General features: G+C 38.2%; 1 protein-coding gene across 1 annotated transcript; it reads right to left on the bottom strand.

Moving 5' to 3' along the window:
• Positions 1-9,435: 9,435 nt before the first annotated feature.
• Positions 9,436-15,429, bottom strand: LOC127648483 (dynein axonemal light chain 4). Its single transcript, XM_052133185.1, has 4 exons — positions 15,298-15,429; positions 14,494-14,577; positions 14,234-14,317; positions 9,436-13,998 (listed from the first exon to the last, which is right to left on the bottom strand). The coding sequence occupies exons 2-4, from the start codon at positions 14,563-14,565 to the stop codon at positions 13,834-13,836; spliced, it is 321 nt and encodes a 106-aa protein (XP_051989145.1). The 5' UTR covers positions 14,566-14,577; positions 15,298-15,429; the 3' UTR covers positions 9,436-13,833.
• Between the last annotated feature and the right edge of the window lie 1,919 nt (positions 15,430-17,348).

Below are 17,348 nucleotides of genomic sequence, written 5' to 3'. Positions count from 1 at the left end.
TGTCTGAGGCAAAGGTCAAAGCCGGTGTCTTCATCGGACCATAGATAAAGAAGGATTTTGGATTTATATGTTGTAGTTTTCTGACTTTAAATTGAATTACATTTCAAAATATCTCTGTCCTGATCACAAAAGCAAATTTAGTTGGGAATAATAGCCATTTTCTATACTTTTGAGGCATAAGCAATTAGGAAATAACACTTTTATGTGCACAATTTATGTTCCTGGGTAGTAATTAATGTAAAAGAAAAAGAAACAAAATAATTAGAAACTAACAGAATTATAGAGTACAGAACACAACATCATTAGATCAGTCTTTCTCGCTAATATACCAGCAGCCCATATTTAAGTGTAAGTATTACCTTATAATGTGGTTATAACACCTCAGAGAGTTTTGTGGTCAGGGGCTGTCAAGGTCTAGAAAGGCAGTCCATGTACGACTCTATACGCACTATATAGTCACTGCCACTGGTCCATCTCCACTGTTGTTGTATGGATAAGATTGGTTGGATGGTCTTAAAAACATCTAATTTTGTGTTCCACAGGGAAAAAAAACATGCAATTTTGGAGTAAATGGGTGAATATTTTTGGGTGAACTATTCCTCTAAATGCAGGCCTTACGATTAGCTTTTGTGACTATTATGTTTGGGAAAACCTTCGAAAATCAGTACTTAATCACAGTGTCGAGTTGGTTTAAAACCGCAGGTGAAATCACTGGTGTGAAATGAACTCCAGAGGGAGTTTAATAAAGCCACAGTAGGTGTTGCTTTCACACCTGTGAGTTGGCTGTTTCCAAGCTCATATTTCTGTTAAAGCAGCTCATGGCACCATCACCAACAGCAAAGACTGTGATGCATCTTCTTATGATTGTAATGGGAGCCAGTTGGCCCGTGTGTGTAAACCTCACTCCCCTTGCATCAAGAGGCGCACTAGCGACTGACGCTAGAGGCTGTAGCCTTTAGGCTCCTCGTTAGCGTGCACACAACCCATGCCAACTGACGCCTGTTCAAATCCGGCTTGGTGCAGGCCCAGCTGTACTGGTTACATAATCATTAAATGTAAAGGTAAAAATGGGGAACATTTAGTTGGGGACATGAATGAGGCATTAAATAGCACATATAAACACATCTTGTGCTGTGGGCCACTTTTAAATGACATATCAGACAGCGTTGGATGACAGAACTGAGAGACATGTGGGCTCAATAACAATCGTCACAGAAATGTGCTAACTAACACCTTCTGGAATTATGTGTCTGCATCTGTGAACAAAACCAGCATTGTTGTGAAGAGGTGGACACCTGGATCACCACCTCCTCTTCTTCTTCAATATATATAAACCCTTTGAGTGAATTCAGTTTAAACTGATTAGTATTTAACCTAATGTGATCAAGTGGATTATTTAAGTGTAACAAATCAGTATTTTTATCACATATATCCTTTTGAGCTAATGATTTATTATTCTAAGTATCTTAATATATGTTCTTTGTGGTGTCATGCTCGTACAAGCAGTTTGAGACAATTCGATATCTGTCTTCATGCTTTAGGAGACAGTGTGTCTTCTGACTAAGAGGCCACTTCTCTAGTGTCTACATGACCTATCAACGTGCAATGATTGCGAATGTTTTCTGCCAGCTTAATAAGAATACCACTTCAGATGCCCTGAGAGAAAGTACAATTATCTCTATGTTTTGAGATCCAATAAGATAAGACCTCCAACAGAAGCTTTGTAGTATAAGACCTTGAATAGGAGAAACTGTGTGTGTTTCTCCATAAGTATTTCTGTTTCAGGAATTCAGTGAAGTGAGCATAGCAGTCAAGATGTGGACAACTAGACCTCAGAGACCTACTATTGTCCATAAAGGGATGTAGCGTCTGGAGGAATCAATGAAGGATAATCATTAACTCAGCAGGTCCATGAAAACAAGAACTTACTGTTCCAACTCCCCTAATTACTGCAATAGCGCCGACTAGTTTCCACGAGCACAATAAATGTATTGACAAGGAGACAAGGAACTATTGACAGGAAATCCTCGTGACTGCTAAGCCCCCCCTTTCCCATATGACTCGCCTCACACCGCGTGCTTTACCATGTGAGATCTTGAACGTAAAAATGTGGGTGTGTGTGTTTTTCAGTTTAAACTTAGAAATGTATGTCTAATGAAATATGTTTTAATCCCTGTGTGTTTATTTGTCTGATGATAGATCAAAACTAGTTGAAAGTAGTTCATTTGTGTAGTAAAACCTGTTATAGTTAATAAGAGGCCTTATATTTAATAGCCTAACAGTGTATATCCACGTCTAAGTGTACCAAATATACTTTTCTTGGTATCAAATTAAACCTTACGATTTGTCCTAGCTGAATTTGAATATAAGATCTCCGTAGAATGATATTACGCTATGTTTTACCATCTTTTGAGTCATTCAGCCCAAAATCTCTTACTGTCATAAACCCGGTCATAAACATGCAAATGAGCCTTGACAAAGGAATCATTCTCCTGCCCCAATGGAAGGAGAATTTTACGACCCCCAAAGGAATGCTCAGACAGAGCTGATTCTCACCAAATTCGTACTGAGGAGAAATGACCCCTTTTAATCCTATATATATATATATATATATATATATATATATATATATATATATATATATATATATATATATATATATATATAATCCATGTGATAAAAATATTGACATGTATCTTATGTTCCATCTCATAATTTTCCTAAATGTTGTTTGGTCTATGTTTCTTGCAAACTCTCATGGGTTAATGTTTCGGACTTTGCATACCATGGTTACCCGAAATCATATGTGTGGCATATTTGGTCTCTATAACTTGGTATTTCGAAGATTGAAATGACTGTGTACATGATATGTCGATAACAACAACATATTAGTATTACAAGAAGATTTTCTAGTTTCTTCATCGGCTACCACCCCTCTCAGAACAAAGGGCCATAAACCAAATTCCCGCCTGAAACTTCCACTCTTCGTATTGGTCGAGCCAGTGAGAGGTGGGACACGTTTTATAAGGGCATAAATTGCACCAACAACGGACCTTCGCTCTCTTATCTCTTAGCTCTCTTATTCCACTTACTTCCCTTATCTCCTCTTATCTTCGAAAGCTCTTATCTTCTTCCTCTCTCTCTTGCTTCCAACTCCCAACTTACTTCATCTCTCCTTGGACTTCCCCCGGCACCCCTCTTTCTCCTCTTCTGCTGAACATTTGCAACTGCTTGGAACAACCCCTCAACTCTCTCTTCAAGTGAGTCTCAACTCCACACTCTGGAAACACCGAACCGAAATCCTCCGCCTCAAGAAAGCCCCGAGGACGTGACATCCACGCAGCCTTGCTCAGCCACACATAGGCCCATTTTGCAAGTATCATTTCATCTGAAATCCAAACGCGTTAAAGTGTGTAATTCCATTTGCTGGCTCTTAAGGGTTAACTGTTGTAATAAGTTGCTATCCTTAATAATCTCTTTATTTTCCTTATTGCTTCTACTCTGTTTATTTTATGTTTATTTTATGTTACATGCTAAGTGTCTGTTTGTCAAGTGTAGTGATATATTCTAGTTCCTTGTATTAAACCCAATTATATGCTTGATTGTCTGTGTGTGTTGATCATAAAACAAAGCCTCTTTAATGTGCGATTTTAAGCTACGAGCTGATATTATCAAAGTAAGTTAACGTGCTTTGATGAGTAAGCTTATAACTAAGAATAAACCTTCAAGGGAATTGATCAGGAATATTTAGCAAAGCTGTTCGCTGGACGAACGGACTGGTTGCGGTAGCCTACGGGTCAATTCCATTGAGGGTCTAATTAAATTACTATAGCCTGTCTGCATATAATGCATATTCCTAATTAATTATAATTTGTGGTGTTTAATTATCTATATATATTTGAAGCAGACTCCTGGACTATATAAGCCCTTTTTGGGGCGTTTTTACAATGTGTATGGGTATCCGGGTCAAATCGTCTGATTAATCATTGATTACGATCATTGAAATTAATTATACATTTCCCCAAACCTGACCTGCATACCCTACAGGGAAGACTGTCCTTGGCCTATGACCTGACACAGACCAATGGAGCCTATTTACGTAACTAAAGCGCCATGCCAACAATGAGTGAGATGTACACGATGGCCATGTTCAGAAATGTTCTATAGTTATCGATGCTTGTAACCAATCAGAATTATAGAAGCTATAGCATTAACATCAACATGATGCTGTATCTGACTAGAAGTATTGATGTTTTTGGCCCTGAGTTGAGTTTGTGATTCTCCTGTCTTCGAACTCAGAGGCTTTTGTACTGATGAATTCTGACATTTGATTTTGCAAACAATGGTCTTCGGTAAAATGTCAACTAATTTGATTGACACCTCGACTCCTGGTCTTCATTCCAAGCCTACTGGTCTATGGGCCCAAGCTGTATTCCCCTACAGTTGGCTTTGGCTTAAGGATACATTTTCTCTTATGGCTTTATTGATATGTATGTAATTTCATGGAGATGTGTGGTCTCGTGCACTATTTTCCAAGTTGAGACCATCTACACCAATGCTGCCATTAACTCTCATGCAGCATATTTGAATATGTGTGAAAAAACACATAGAAACATTGAAGATTTCCAGTGAATAAAGACATCATACATTTAAGTCTGTTCCTCACACAAAGCTATTGTTTGGATTCAGAAGACTTCTTGGTTGGTGCTTTTTTTGTCCTTTTTGGAGCTTGACAGACGAAGTCACACTTTATGCTTTCATTTCATGAAAAAGAACAGCGTAAACATTCTGCTAAACGTTGACTTTTGTTTTCCATGTATGAAAGAAAGTCATAAGTTTTGAACAACATGATTAAATCTGAGACCAAACCTGTTAAATCAGGCATCCACTGAAAGAAACATGCCCTCAACTAAAGGGCACATGCTTGATGTCAGAAATCCTAGAATTAAGAAAACATACGCATAGATCAGATCGCCATACACAGGCAGAATCGTCCTAAAGCCAGACTGATGCTTAACTCAAAAGATCCTTTACGTAACATGCAGCAGTTGTAAAAGAAGAGACCTGGGAAATCAGCCTTTATAAGCACTAGCCAACCAGCAGGAGCGGATTTGACATGCCTTTATCCCCGAAGCCCATCTCTCCGCCACTTGCATGATCTATTGCATCATTAATTCAAAGTCTCACTGCCATACATGGAGAGGCCATTCCCTGGTGTGAAATGATTTACGTGTGGCTTTTGCATCTTCACACACACACACACAGCTCAACTCGACTCTGCACAACATATGCACATATACCCCAAAGCGTTCTGCATACTATGGGCTTCCAGTTCCAGCGTGATGAGTGAACTGGAAGTAATATCAACCAAAACATTTTAACATATCTTTTCTGATTCATTATTCAACCAAACTGCCTAAAGTTAAGACATACATCAGAATAAAAATGTAAAACAATCGAGATGAATTTAGCATGAAGCATGTGCAGTCATATGACAACAATGCACCATACAACTAAAGTGAAAGTGGAGATTTAGAGATAAAAAAGGACTTACATTTTGATCTGTTTCTTACCCACACCTTTTATATTGTTTCTGAAGATATGGATTTAAGCACTGGAGTTATATGGATTACTTTCACGTATCCTTTATGTGATTTTTGGAGCTACAAAGGTTTCATCACCATTCACTTGAATTTTATGGACCTTCAGATTTGAGATATGAGTGATGGTGGCGTAGTGGGCTAAAGCACATAACTGTTAATCAGAAGGTCGCTGGTTCGATCCCCACGGCTACCACCATTGTGTCCTTGAGCAAGGCACTTAACTCCAGGTTACTCCGGTGGGATTGTCCCTGTAATAAGTGCAGTGTAAGTCGCTTTGGATAAAAGCGTCTGCCAAATGCACGTAAAATGTAAATGTAGATATTCTTCTGAAAACCTTTTTTTGTGTTCTGCAAAAGAAAGTCATACACGTCTGGGATGGAATGAGGGTGAATAAATAATGAGAGAATTTTCATTTTTGGGTGAAGTATCCCTTTATGAAAATTAACCACTACTACATTAGTTTCATATGGTATTTTGTTGTAAAACCATAGTAACCACAAAATTACCCATGGTTACTACACTATTAATGTTGTAAAATCATGGTTATTATATGGCTACTATAGTATTTGTCACGATCCCGTTGTCTTCTCTGTGTTTCTCCCCTCTCACCAATTCCGAACTACACTTCCCACAATTCCCTGCCCTCATCACTGCCAGTGTCATTGTTCTCACCTGTTTGTAATTTAATCATCATTCCTTCTGTATTTAAGCCCTGTTGTTTGTTCATTCGTTGTCGGTCGTCAAATTTATGTTATGGATGTCTTTGACTGTGTTCCTGCCGTGCCCTCCGTTGGTTGTTTCTAGTGTTTAGATTTTTGTTATCCCCTCGTGGATGTTTTGTTTGTTCCCTGTGTTTTGATTTATTCTGTGTTTTCTTGTTGATTTAATAAAGAACTGCATTTAGATCCTCACTCCTCATCTGCCCTCGTCTACATCCTAACAGTATTACTGTAGTGAAACCATAGTTCTATCAAAACCAGGGCTTCCACTAAAACATTATGATTACTACAGTCATGGTTACACATTTACTATAGAAAAACTAAATGTTTCACCTACACACACACACACACACACACACACACACACACACACACACACACACACACACAAAAAGAAGAAATAAAGGCAAAGTAAATCATTATGTAAAGCAAAGCATTTACGTAAATAATTTTCTTGAAACGTCCAAAAGAACCATCTAACTAAAAATAAATCCTTATGCTAAATAAGGGGTTAATTTATATGAATTGTCCAAAAGCTCCAATTCTCTTCAATAATTTGGTTTTCCCAGTGCTACTTGAACAAGAGTATGGTGATTACTCCCTTGGCTCCATTGCTGGGGATCCTGTCATCCTGTCTATTAATACTGTATGTGTCAAGAGGGTAGACATCAAGCTTAGGCACAGACTGTATTAAATATTGATCTCTCTTCCTTTTTCATACACTTCATCTTGTGCATTACCTCCCCTAATTGTTCTCTCCAGTCACTATCCTCTTTCTTGGCTCACTTCTCACTCTTTCTCTCCCTCTATCTTTCACATGGACTGTTGTCATTTGGAAATCAGAGGCAACTGCTGCAATCTGCATAGCAGAGAGTGTGAGGAAGCTCTGGTGTCTGTGCGATTTGAGACATCTGATAGCTGAGATCCTCCAAGTCCTGTGTAAATAAGAAATATATGTATAAATACTGAATGCAAACAGTTGTAGAGTACATACAGAATACTCTGTGTGAGAGTGCATGTTTTCTCAAATGAAGAAGGGAACAATGGTTGAGACGCAGTTGGTACACTCACTCAATACTGCCAAGCAATGAATATTTCATTCACCCCAGAGTGAAAGAGTGAAGAAATTATAAAAGGAGGTAACATGAACAGTTGTATAAAAAGAGATCTGCACGAGTACACGTGAGCAGACAGATTGACTGCAAAAGTAGATAAACCAAAGACAAAGAAAACTAATCTGTATTCATCCCTCTCTCATCCCCTTGCTGATACTTCCCGCTCACTTCCTCACTGCTGTCATTCCTCCATCGAACACTCACACAGTTATGCAATCAGCGTAATCCCGCGGTCCCTTCATCTGAGCATTCATGCTCTACAAATCACTGATGATCATCCTCAAATGCTGCTCTCTTTCATCAATGACTCTTTACCTCTATTTTTCTACCAAATCTTTCCATTTATTTTGATTCTGTTCTGACAAGTTCATTTCATCCTCAAAATGCAGGCCGATGTCTTCACAGAAATCAGCAATTGTTTTGTCAGCTAAAATTGGTCTATGCTTTCCAAATTGCCAAACTGGCTAAAGCTGTAACTGCAGTTGAAAGCATGCACACATTTGCGCTCTGCACTGAGCATGTCATGAGCAAATGTTATTCGAAAGAAACATTTGATTAGTAATTACATTAGTATACTCCTAACCCTAAACTATACTTCACTGTTTATGCATAAGCTAATGTATGCATACAGCCGAGCACTCTAGCCTTTCAAAATATACTCCATTTGACCATGCTTACGTACGCTGGCGGTCGACGCATGCGCAGTACGACTGCTTTTTTGATACTGGACTGTTTATCTTTAGGAGTTTAGTTTTTCAGAGTCAAGTTTTCCCACTTTTCCTGACCTCCTCACCCACATGCTCTTAACGCTCACATCCATTGTCCATTGTCTTCGTCTTCTTGCAGGACTTCGTAAAAGCAATGACCCGACTGTGAATGTTGCCACCTTGTGGACCCACTGATTAGTGCAACCAATTCCAAGCACATGCGCAGATATGTACAGAGTATGTGCGTTTAGAAAAATCTGGCTTATACTCTGTTTAACACTACCGTGACTTTTTTCACCTACTTTGCAAATGTAGTAGCTTGCTAGCCGGAGATCAAAAGGGATGTGACATCAAAGGCAGAGTGGGGCTAATTCTCGGGATATGAACATTCGCACATTGGTGGTGCTTCTCATATCAGCCAGAATGATTTTCATGTGGACATTTTACAAATAAGGTGTTTACATGACCCAAAATTATGATTAATACAGGCATATACTAGCCAAAATATTTGCTTTGTTGGGTTACGGCAATCAGATTAACGTTACATGACACGTTACTACCATCATGTTCTTCATATTTCTTTCTTTTCTATCTTTTTACTCTCTGTGTATTTTTACTGGTTACTATTTTACAGTATAAAATCTTAGGTGTGCACATTTCCCTTTCTTTGATGAGCTTGTCTGAAACCTATCATTGGCTTGCTTTCCCTCTCCCTCTGAGACTCTCTGCGGCATGTTCCTGGTCAGCAGAATGTCAGGCCGATCCTGTAGTCCCCCTGAGAGAGCCAAGCTGTTAATGAGGCGAGAGAGCCAGAGCAACACACTGATCTGGGCTCAGTTTTTTCTGATAGAGAGGGAGGAAGGGGGAGGAAAACAGGAACTAAAATAGAGATGAGATTGGGGACGTCCAGGTAAGATAGGAAGCTCAGTATGTATTATTACAGCCTAATAATAAAAATCCAGAAAGCGGGCATGATGGAGAAAGAGACTGATGGTAATTCAATTAGAGAAATGAAACAAAGGGAACATTCGAGATTTACAAGTTCAACAACATATGTGTCCCAATGTCTGATTTGTACAAAATACATTGGAAATCAAATTAAACTGTAATTGTCTGATTTCACTCATCAGTCACTTATGTTACTAGAGTAATACATACACATTGCATACACCTGAGAAGAGGTTTTAAAAGGCATTCAAACTCAAATTTTAGATGTGCTATAATAACACATTCGACTCACATGTCTTTGTTCAATTTTATTTATCTAAACAGAGCAATTATTGCACAGTGTTGACAAAGATTATTTAAAAATGTAACAGAAGATTTGAATAAAGTCATTAAATTCTAAATAAAAATACAATTTCAGGGGTGATTACTGCATTTTAGAACAGCAGGAAGAGAAGTATAGAACATTCTGGAAGAAAAAAAACTAAAAACTGTACAGCACTTAACCATAGCTGAGGTCAAAGCATTATTCGGGTGGTAATAGTTTCTCAGGATGTCTGTAATAGAACATTTGCATTGTTCCTCTGTGCTACAACTCGTGCATTAATTCACAAGGGTTCGAGGGAGTTGCTGTCCAACCTGGAAGAAGGAATCACACATGGCTAAAACATTGGATAGAACATTTGGACACAATAGATCCAAATACCCAAATGATCATTACCAAAAGTGTCAAAAATCACTCCATGGCACTTAGCAGTGGTCAAAAAGATTTCTCCTTGTAAACACAGAGATGTCAATTCAGACTGGAAATAAATTATCACACAAATCTGGTGTTTATCAAAAAACAGTCAGTACTGTAATTGGAGATTTTTCTCCAAATAACATCAGTGTCATATCCGATGACCAACTAGCACCAGTAAATGCTGAAACATCTCAGCCCAATGTAAAACAACAATTACGGCCTGAACAGGTCTAAAGAATACTAACTCAAGGGGTCGTTCACACCAAACCAGCTTTTGTGTGCATCTGCAACACTGTCTGCAACTGTTCTATGTAAACAAGTGCAAGACAGACTTCATCAACTGTTTTTCTATGTAAACATGTGCCAGCTAGACCGATGTCTTTTACCATTGCGCCGCGCTTCACTGTTTTCTAAGAATCTCGCACAGGAGCAGCATATATTTTAGATGCCATGTCAGGTTAAAAAAAGAAAATCTTCAAAAAAAAATCATCTTTCTTTCAAAGTCACCTGCACTCATTTCTATTCGTGCTGCGTCTAGCCTGTTTTTAGCACAAGGACAAGTTTGGTATGAACGGCCCCGTATGACAAGTACATTAATAGTTTGTAGATTCAGGCTTTAGAATTTATGAAATTCAGGGCTGTAAAATGGTTGAAAAGGGAACAATACTAGTTGTATTATTAATGTGTCACTAAATAAAACTTCAAGTTGCCTAATAAAAAAAAATTATATAAAAAAATTATTACATAGTGTTCAAGTATTCATATTTTAAAAATGCTGAGTACGTAAAGAGGGTAAAACAGACAACACAAGATTCCTGAGAGGTTAGAATGAAAGGATAGTAAAAAGAACAACAGTGAGTGAGAGAGTAATTTGAAACAGGTGGTAGAGCAGCCCACTGAGAGAGACACAGTACATTGTTGGATAGGTAACAGAATATAAGAGAGAGAGACAGAAGGACAGAGAGAAAGATGCATTTTCAAGATGACACATGAATTGGAGTGCAATACACATTCTGTTCTGCATTGCCTCACATAGCAAACACACTCCAAAGTCAACGTGCCAAACAAATGCAACAGAACAGAACTAATAATTCAAGAATTCAACATTTCTGGGAGTACAGTGGGAAAAGCACATACACTGTAAACTATACGACAATGTAAAATATTAACAGTCCCTCACGTTCGTGTATATGCACTTTTACATTGGGGTATCCAGGAGTTTTACATAAGAGGGAAACCCCACTATTGCAGTGCAATTTCGCTGCAGGACGCGATGGAAACTAACACAGCAACAACTCTGGAATATCTGGAAACAAAGTGAAGCAACGGAGAACAAAATAGCGAAGACTTCCTCGGATGCCATGTTTGCTTATTTACTCAAGCATCGCAGGGAAATTCAGTTGCTGTTGAGAAAGCTGCTTACTGACCGTGCCGGATGTAAACAGGAAAAAAGTGAAAAAAGTTAAATGTAAGGAATGTCTCGAGTAAAGAGAAAGTTAAAGCTGCGAACACAGCTCATGTAAACGCATACACTGATTTCCAGCCTCAAGCAGCTTTCTCGCAATAAATGGCTTTGTATTGTCCATGTAAACTAAGTCAGTGATTTCATCCAAACCTACCTTAAAGTCAGCATGAAATTATTCACAACCCATTTTACTTTCATAATACGATGCATTTTTGAGTGAAACACCACACAGAGCGAGAAACTATTTTAGGGTGTCACTTTGTTTTATCCATTGGGAATTAATTGTATTGTAAATAGTAATGGAAAAAATTAAGCCATTTGGTTTAAGGAGCAGGGTTTAAAAATAAGAGGGCTTGGTGACATCAGCCAAAAAGCAAAGATGTTTGAGAGGAGCTAGTCATTTCATTTTGATGAAAAATGACAAAGATAACCATATTTCTTCTCTGATTTAAGTACACCAATGAATCAATAAGACCACAACAAATTATTAGAGTTAATAGGGTCAATTTTGATTACATGTTGACTTTAAATCCGTGTTTTGATAGAATGTTACGGGTTCAAACAAGTTAAGCACAATTAACAGTGTTTGTGGCATAATGTTGATTTTTCACTTATATATATATATATATATATATATGTATATATATATTAGGGCTGTCGATTTAATGCGTTAATTGAGAGCGATTCATTTTATTAAAAATAACGTGTTAAATAAATTTACGCAATTAACCTCAATGCCCCCGGATCGTAATAAGGAAGATTCCTGAGAAAAGTAAGCTTGTAGTACCACCTATTTACTCCAGAGGGCAGTAAGTGAAACTTCAGTTTATACCATGAACAAAACAACCATCCAGCAGACAGCGCAACACAGACATGCGTTAAGTTCTTGCGTTCAAAACACTTGGAGCGCAAATTCGAACTAAGGGATCTCAAGATGTGTTCTAAGTATTAAACTATATTTAACTTGAAACAGTGACCTAAACATTTTATGTTTATGACGCAACCGAGATGCTACACAAGCATGTCTGATGCAGGTGTACATTGACGGGTCCTTAAACAAGCCCTCATAATGAATCTTGAACTGATTGACAAATTCACTTGTGAAATGGATTCCTGTGAACTGTATGCCAATGATTGACTTATGATCAATAATATGGTAGTAAACAATACATTGTATTCTAAAGCCGCTTTTTGAATGGTCTTATCAATGATTAACTCTTCTGCTACAATATATATATATATATATATATAAATCATTTATAAATATTTAAAGATAACTATGTATAATTATTTCATCATTATATATTGAATTATTGTTATATGAGGGGCTTTCTCAGCAAATATTTGTATATGCGATAAATCGCGATTAATTAATTGGGACACCGTGTCGATTGACAGCCCTAATATCAATATATATATACACACACCATTAAAATGCAACAACATTAAAACCACCTGCCTAATATTGTGTAGGTCCACCTCATGCCATCAAAACTGCGCCGACCCGCATCTCAGAATATCATTCAGAGATTATATTCTTCTAACCACAATTGTACAGAGCAGTTATCTGAATTACAGTAAACTTTCTCAGTTTGAACAAATCTGGCCATTCTCTGTTGACCTCTCTCATCAACAAGGCATTTCAGTCCACTGAACTGCCGCTCACTGTATGTTTTTTGTTTTGGACCATACTTAGTCAATTCTAGAGACTGTTGTGTGTGAAAACACCAGGAGATCAGCAGCTACAGAAATACTCAAATCAGCCCATCTGGCACCAACAATCATGCCACAGTCCAAATCACTGATCAAACTTTTTCCCCATTCTGATGGTTGATGTGAAGCTCCTGACCAGTATCTGCATGATATTATGCATTGCACTGCTGCCACACAATTGGCTGATTAGATAATCGAATGGATGATTGTTGGTGCCAGATGGTCTGGTTTGAGTACTTCTGTAACTGCTGATCTTCTGGGATTTTCACTCAACAAAATGCTCTGTTGAGAGCAGAAAGTGTGTGAAATGCTCAGGAATCTGTTTCGCTCTTTCTCTTTGCCCCAATTTCACTCACACACTCATGCACGCACACACACACACACACACACACACACACACACACACACACACGTTGTGTTTCCATGTTTTATGGGGACTTTCCATAGACATAATGGTTTTTATGCTGTACAAACTTTATATTCTATCCCCTAAACCTAACCCTACCCCTAAACCTAACCCTCACAGAAAACTTTCTGCATTTTTACATTTTCAAAAAACATAATTTAGTATGATTTATAAGCTGTTTTCCTCATGGGGACCGACAAAATGTCCCCACAAGGTCAAACATTTCGGGTTTTACTATCCTTATGGGGACATTTGGTCCCCACAAAGTGATAAATACACGCTCACACACACACACACACACACACACACACACACACACACACACATATATAGTCAAGTAAAATAGGACTGCATAGTTAAGACAGGTCTGTGAGTATAAACATCTCACAGTGGTGATTGTTGTTGCCAGGAAGTGACATCAAGAGCATTTCCACACACAAACGGCCAGACTTCCCCCGAAGAACATATACAGCAGGTTCCTCACTTCATGGGTCACCTCAAACCCAAACCCTTCACCGATCACCACATGCCATGAATTGCCAAACTTCTTATCCATAGACTCCTTGATCATTTTGGCAGCACTCTGAAAACAGAGCAGAAGAGAGACAGGGAGGGAGAGCAAGAGAGAGAGAGTTGAAAACATGTAGGCAAGTGGAACAGTCCAGATGGCCAGACGGTGAGTTTGTGAGATACTGTAACGGTACTGACTCAGTACTAGACAAAATAACAGACTCCATCCCCACCTGTGTGACCTGGTGAGCATATTCATCTGAGCTTGCACTTCATAACACAAGTATACCCTCATAGACCTGACTGACCTCATTATTGGTGGCAAATTTCTCACAGGCAGTGACACAGAGATCCATTGTCTCCACTCGCATCTCTTCTGGCATATCTGTGTGCTGGACACAAAATATAACACTTAAATCACATGTGCATGATGGATAAATAAGTTTACAATCTCATATTTTTGAAAGAAAGAAAAAGGGAAGCAGATTCAGTGATCTAATACAGACACAGACACATTAATAACTGGTTATTTCTATCTAGGTCACAGCAGGTGTAGAGCTGCACCCACCCGGATGAGCGGAAAGCTGTGCAGTCTTTTGTAGTCGGCCTCCTCTTTTTTACCATCAACGGTTTCTGCCATGCTTTTCCCTTACTATGAGAGAGAAAAGCACAAAGGTGAGTCGGTAATTAGCAGGGTAGTCCACACTACACAGCATACCTGTTTTTCACAGCTGTGGCACTTTACACTGCTTTACTGTTTATACACATTGTTTGTTGTTTGTTTGTTTTTTCCCTTCTTTTTTATTTTAATTGCTCTTAACTTTGTCATAAGGGTTTGGAACTACACAAGGCTGGGTACATAATAATTTCCTTTTTGGATAAAACATCACTTTAAAAGGCATATCTAATCTATTGTACATTACAAATGCACCCGCATAGACAGTCTTATGACAGCCTTATGTGTCTTATAGAAAAACAAACTAAACACACTCTTGTTTGAGGTGAATAAACAGGGTGAGATAAGAAAAGAAAAACAAAGGTGGCAAGTTCAGTGCCTTTAATACTTAATACATAGTACCGCATTAATTAATATAAAATAAAAATAAACATTTGCAAAACACTAGAGACATTTTAGTCAGCAGTAAATCATTATCTAAAAGTAGCGCGGATACTTTTGATGATATGATGATAAATGGACTCACATGTATCAGATTAGCATTTGTTTTTAGCATTTCTGTGCTAATGCTAGCTAACTAACCCGATTCATGTTCGAATGGACTTAAACGCGTCCGTTGAAAATACATGGAGAAAAATATATAATTTTAAAGCACCTTAATTGATAAAGTTGTATTGTCATAACCTATTTACCTACCGTTCTGTCGCGTTATGAAAAGATACTCTCATCCACTGTTGTTGTCATGGAGACGCACCGGTTCACGTGACCAGAACACTTCCGCCCCAGTACAAGTTCTTTCTTTCTTTCTTTCTTTCTTTTGCACTTTCATTCTTTATTTATTTATTTTGTTCTTGCTTCCTTCATTTCTTTCTTTTTTGCACTTTCTTTCTTTCATTATTTATTTATTGTATTTATTTATTTTATTTTGTTCTTCCTTCCTTCCTTATTTTCTTTTTCATTCTGTCTTTCTTTTCTTTTGTTCATCTTTCTTTCTTTCTTTCTTTCTTTCTTTATTTCTTCCTTTAATACCTTTTTATTTTGTTCTTCTTCCTTCCATCCTTCCTTTAATACCTTTTTATTTTGTTCTTCTTCCTCCCTTCCTTCCTTCCTTCCTTCCTTCCTTTAATACCTTTTTATTTTGTTCTTCCTTCCATCCTTCTTTTCTTTCTTTCTTTCTGTCTTTCTTTTCTTTTGTTCTTCTTTCTTTCTTTCTTTAAATTCTTCCTTTAATACCTTTTTATTTTTTCCTTCCTTCCCTCTTTTCTTTCTTTCTTTCATTTCTTTCTTTTTTTCTTTTTCTTTTGTTCTTCTTTCTTTTGTATTTTCTTTTTTCTTTTATTTATTTCTTCTTTTCTTTCTTTAATATTTTTTATTTTGTTCTTCGCTCCTTCCTTCTTTTACATTTTCTTTCTTTCTTTCTTTCTTTCTTTCTTTCTTTTCTTTCTTTCTTTCTTTCTTTCTTTCTTTTTTACCATTTGATACCATCACTTTACCATGGTACAGTATGTTATTATGGGGGAGGAACACTGAAAGTGTGTTTTTGTGTCAAAATAAGGTCATCCGTTTGTTCTGTCACACACATCTGGCAGTAAATCGTTGCTTGTGTTTCAGATTTGACTCCTGGATTTTCTGTGAAAGTGAGGGAAGAGAGGTAATCCTAGCAGGAATTATGACATTTTGTAGATTAAGGGAACTACTAGCAATGTGGGCCAGTTTCAGACACACATGTGTGTGTAATTGTGTGTGGTATCGTTTTCATATGGCATGTGTTGACTGAAGGCCTTTTGACATTGAACGTGACATGAAATCAAGACTCTGCTGCCACTGCTTCACATTTTATGTCGACCCATAAACATATCTAAACTATGATTTTATTTCTTCAACCAAATTATGTACTGAAGATGGTCTGTAAAGTTTGTGTTCTGGAATAATATGTGTATATTAATTCAACTAAACATCTCTGATCGTGTTTGATGTAACGTTCCTGGTCTCCTCTTCCTTTCTTTTGTTGTTGGTTGTTTCTACCCTGTCTTTTTCCACATACATTTTTTGCACCCTGAAATGCTTTGGTGGCACCGTTAGAGTTGTGTAGACCTCAGTGTATCAAACATAGCCCTGTAGGTACCCACGTGAGCTTATTACAGTAAGATAATGCAAAATAATATTTTAATAAGAACTTAAACAAAAAGACACAAACACAAATACACACGGCAGCTGCATGTGGCTCTCTCTCTCTCCCAAACTGCTGCATTCTGCTGCACTTATCACTCTCCTCATCTGATTAGTCCGATTGGGGCCGGGCTTGTGTAGTCATGACCTGGCCCCGCCCTCCTCCTCGTCACACTCCTCCCTGCTTTGCCTCAGGCCAGGGAACCCCCAGCATGACGTACAGGGACAAACAAAACAAAAACAAAGAGGAGAGGGAACGACAAGGCTGTACGACAATGAGAGAGAGAGAGCAGAGAGAGAAAAAAAACCTTGCTCGCCGGTTCCCAGACACGCCGTCGCCTGGTCCTCGATCACTCCTCCACCCTCTGGCGGACGTCAGCCGCTCCTCCCGGGCGGACCGGAGCCTTTTGGCAGCCAGTAGGGAACTCCTCCCGAACTGCCATATTCCGCTGCACTTATCCCTCTCCTCGGCTTATTAGCCCGATTGGGGCCTTCCTCCTCGTCACACAGTGAAAAGAATATGAGACAGGCATGGACAGATGCAAAAAACATGGTGGATCATGTACTTTAGTCTTAAC

Source organism: Xyrauchen texanus, chromosome 8, assembly GCF_025860055.1.
Source record: "Xyrauchen texanus isolate HMW12.3.18 chromosome 8, RBS_HiC_50CHRs, whole genome shotgun sequence".
Lineage (NCBI taxonomy): Eukaryota > Metazoa > Chordata > Actinopteri > Cypriniformes > Catostomidae > Xyrauchen > Xyrauchen texanus.
The sequence above is the reverse complement of the archived record's forward strand: the minus strand, read 5'-3'. Positions and strand labels throughout refer to the sequence as shown.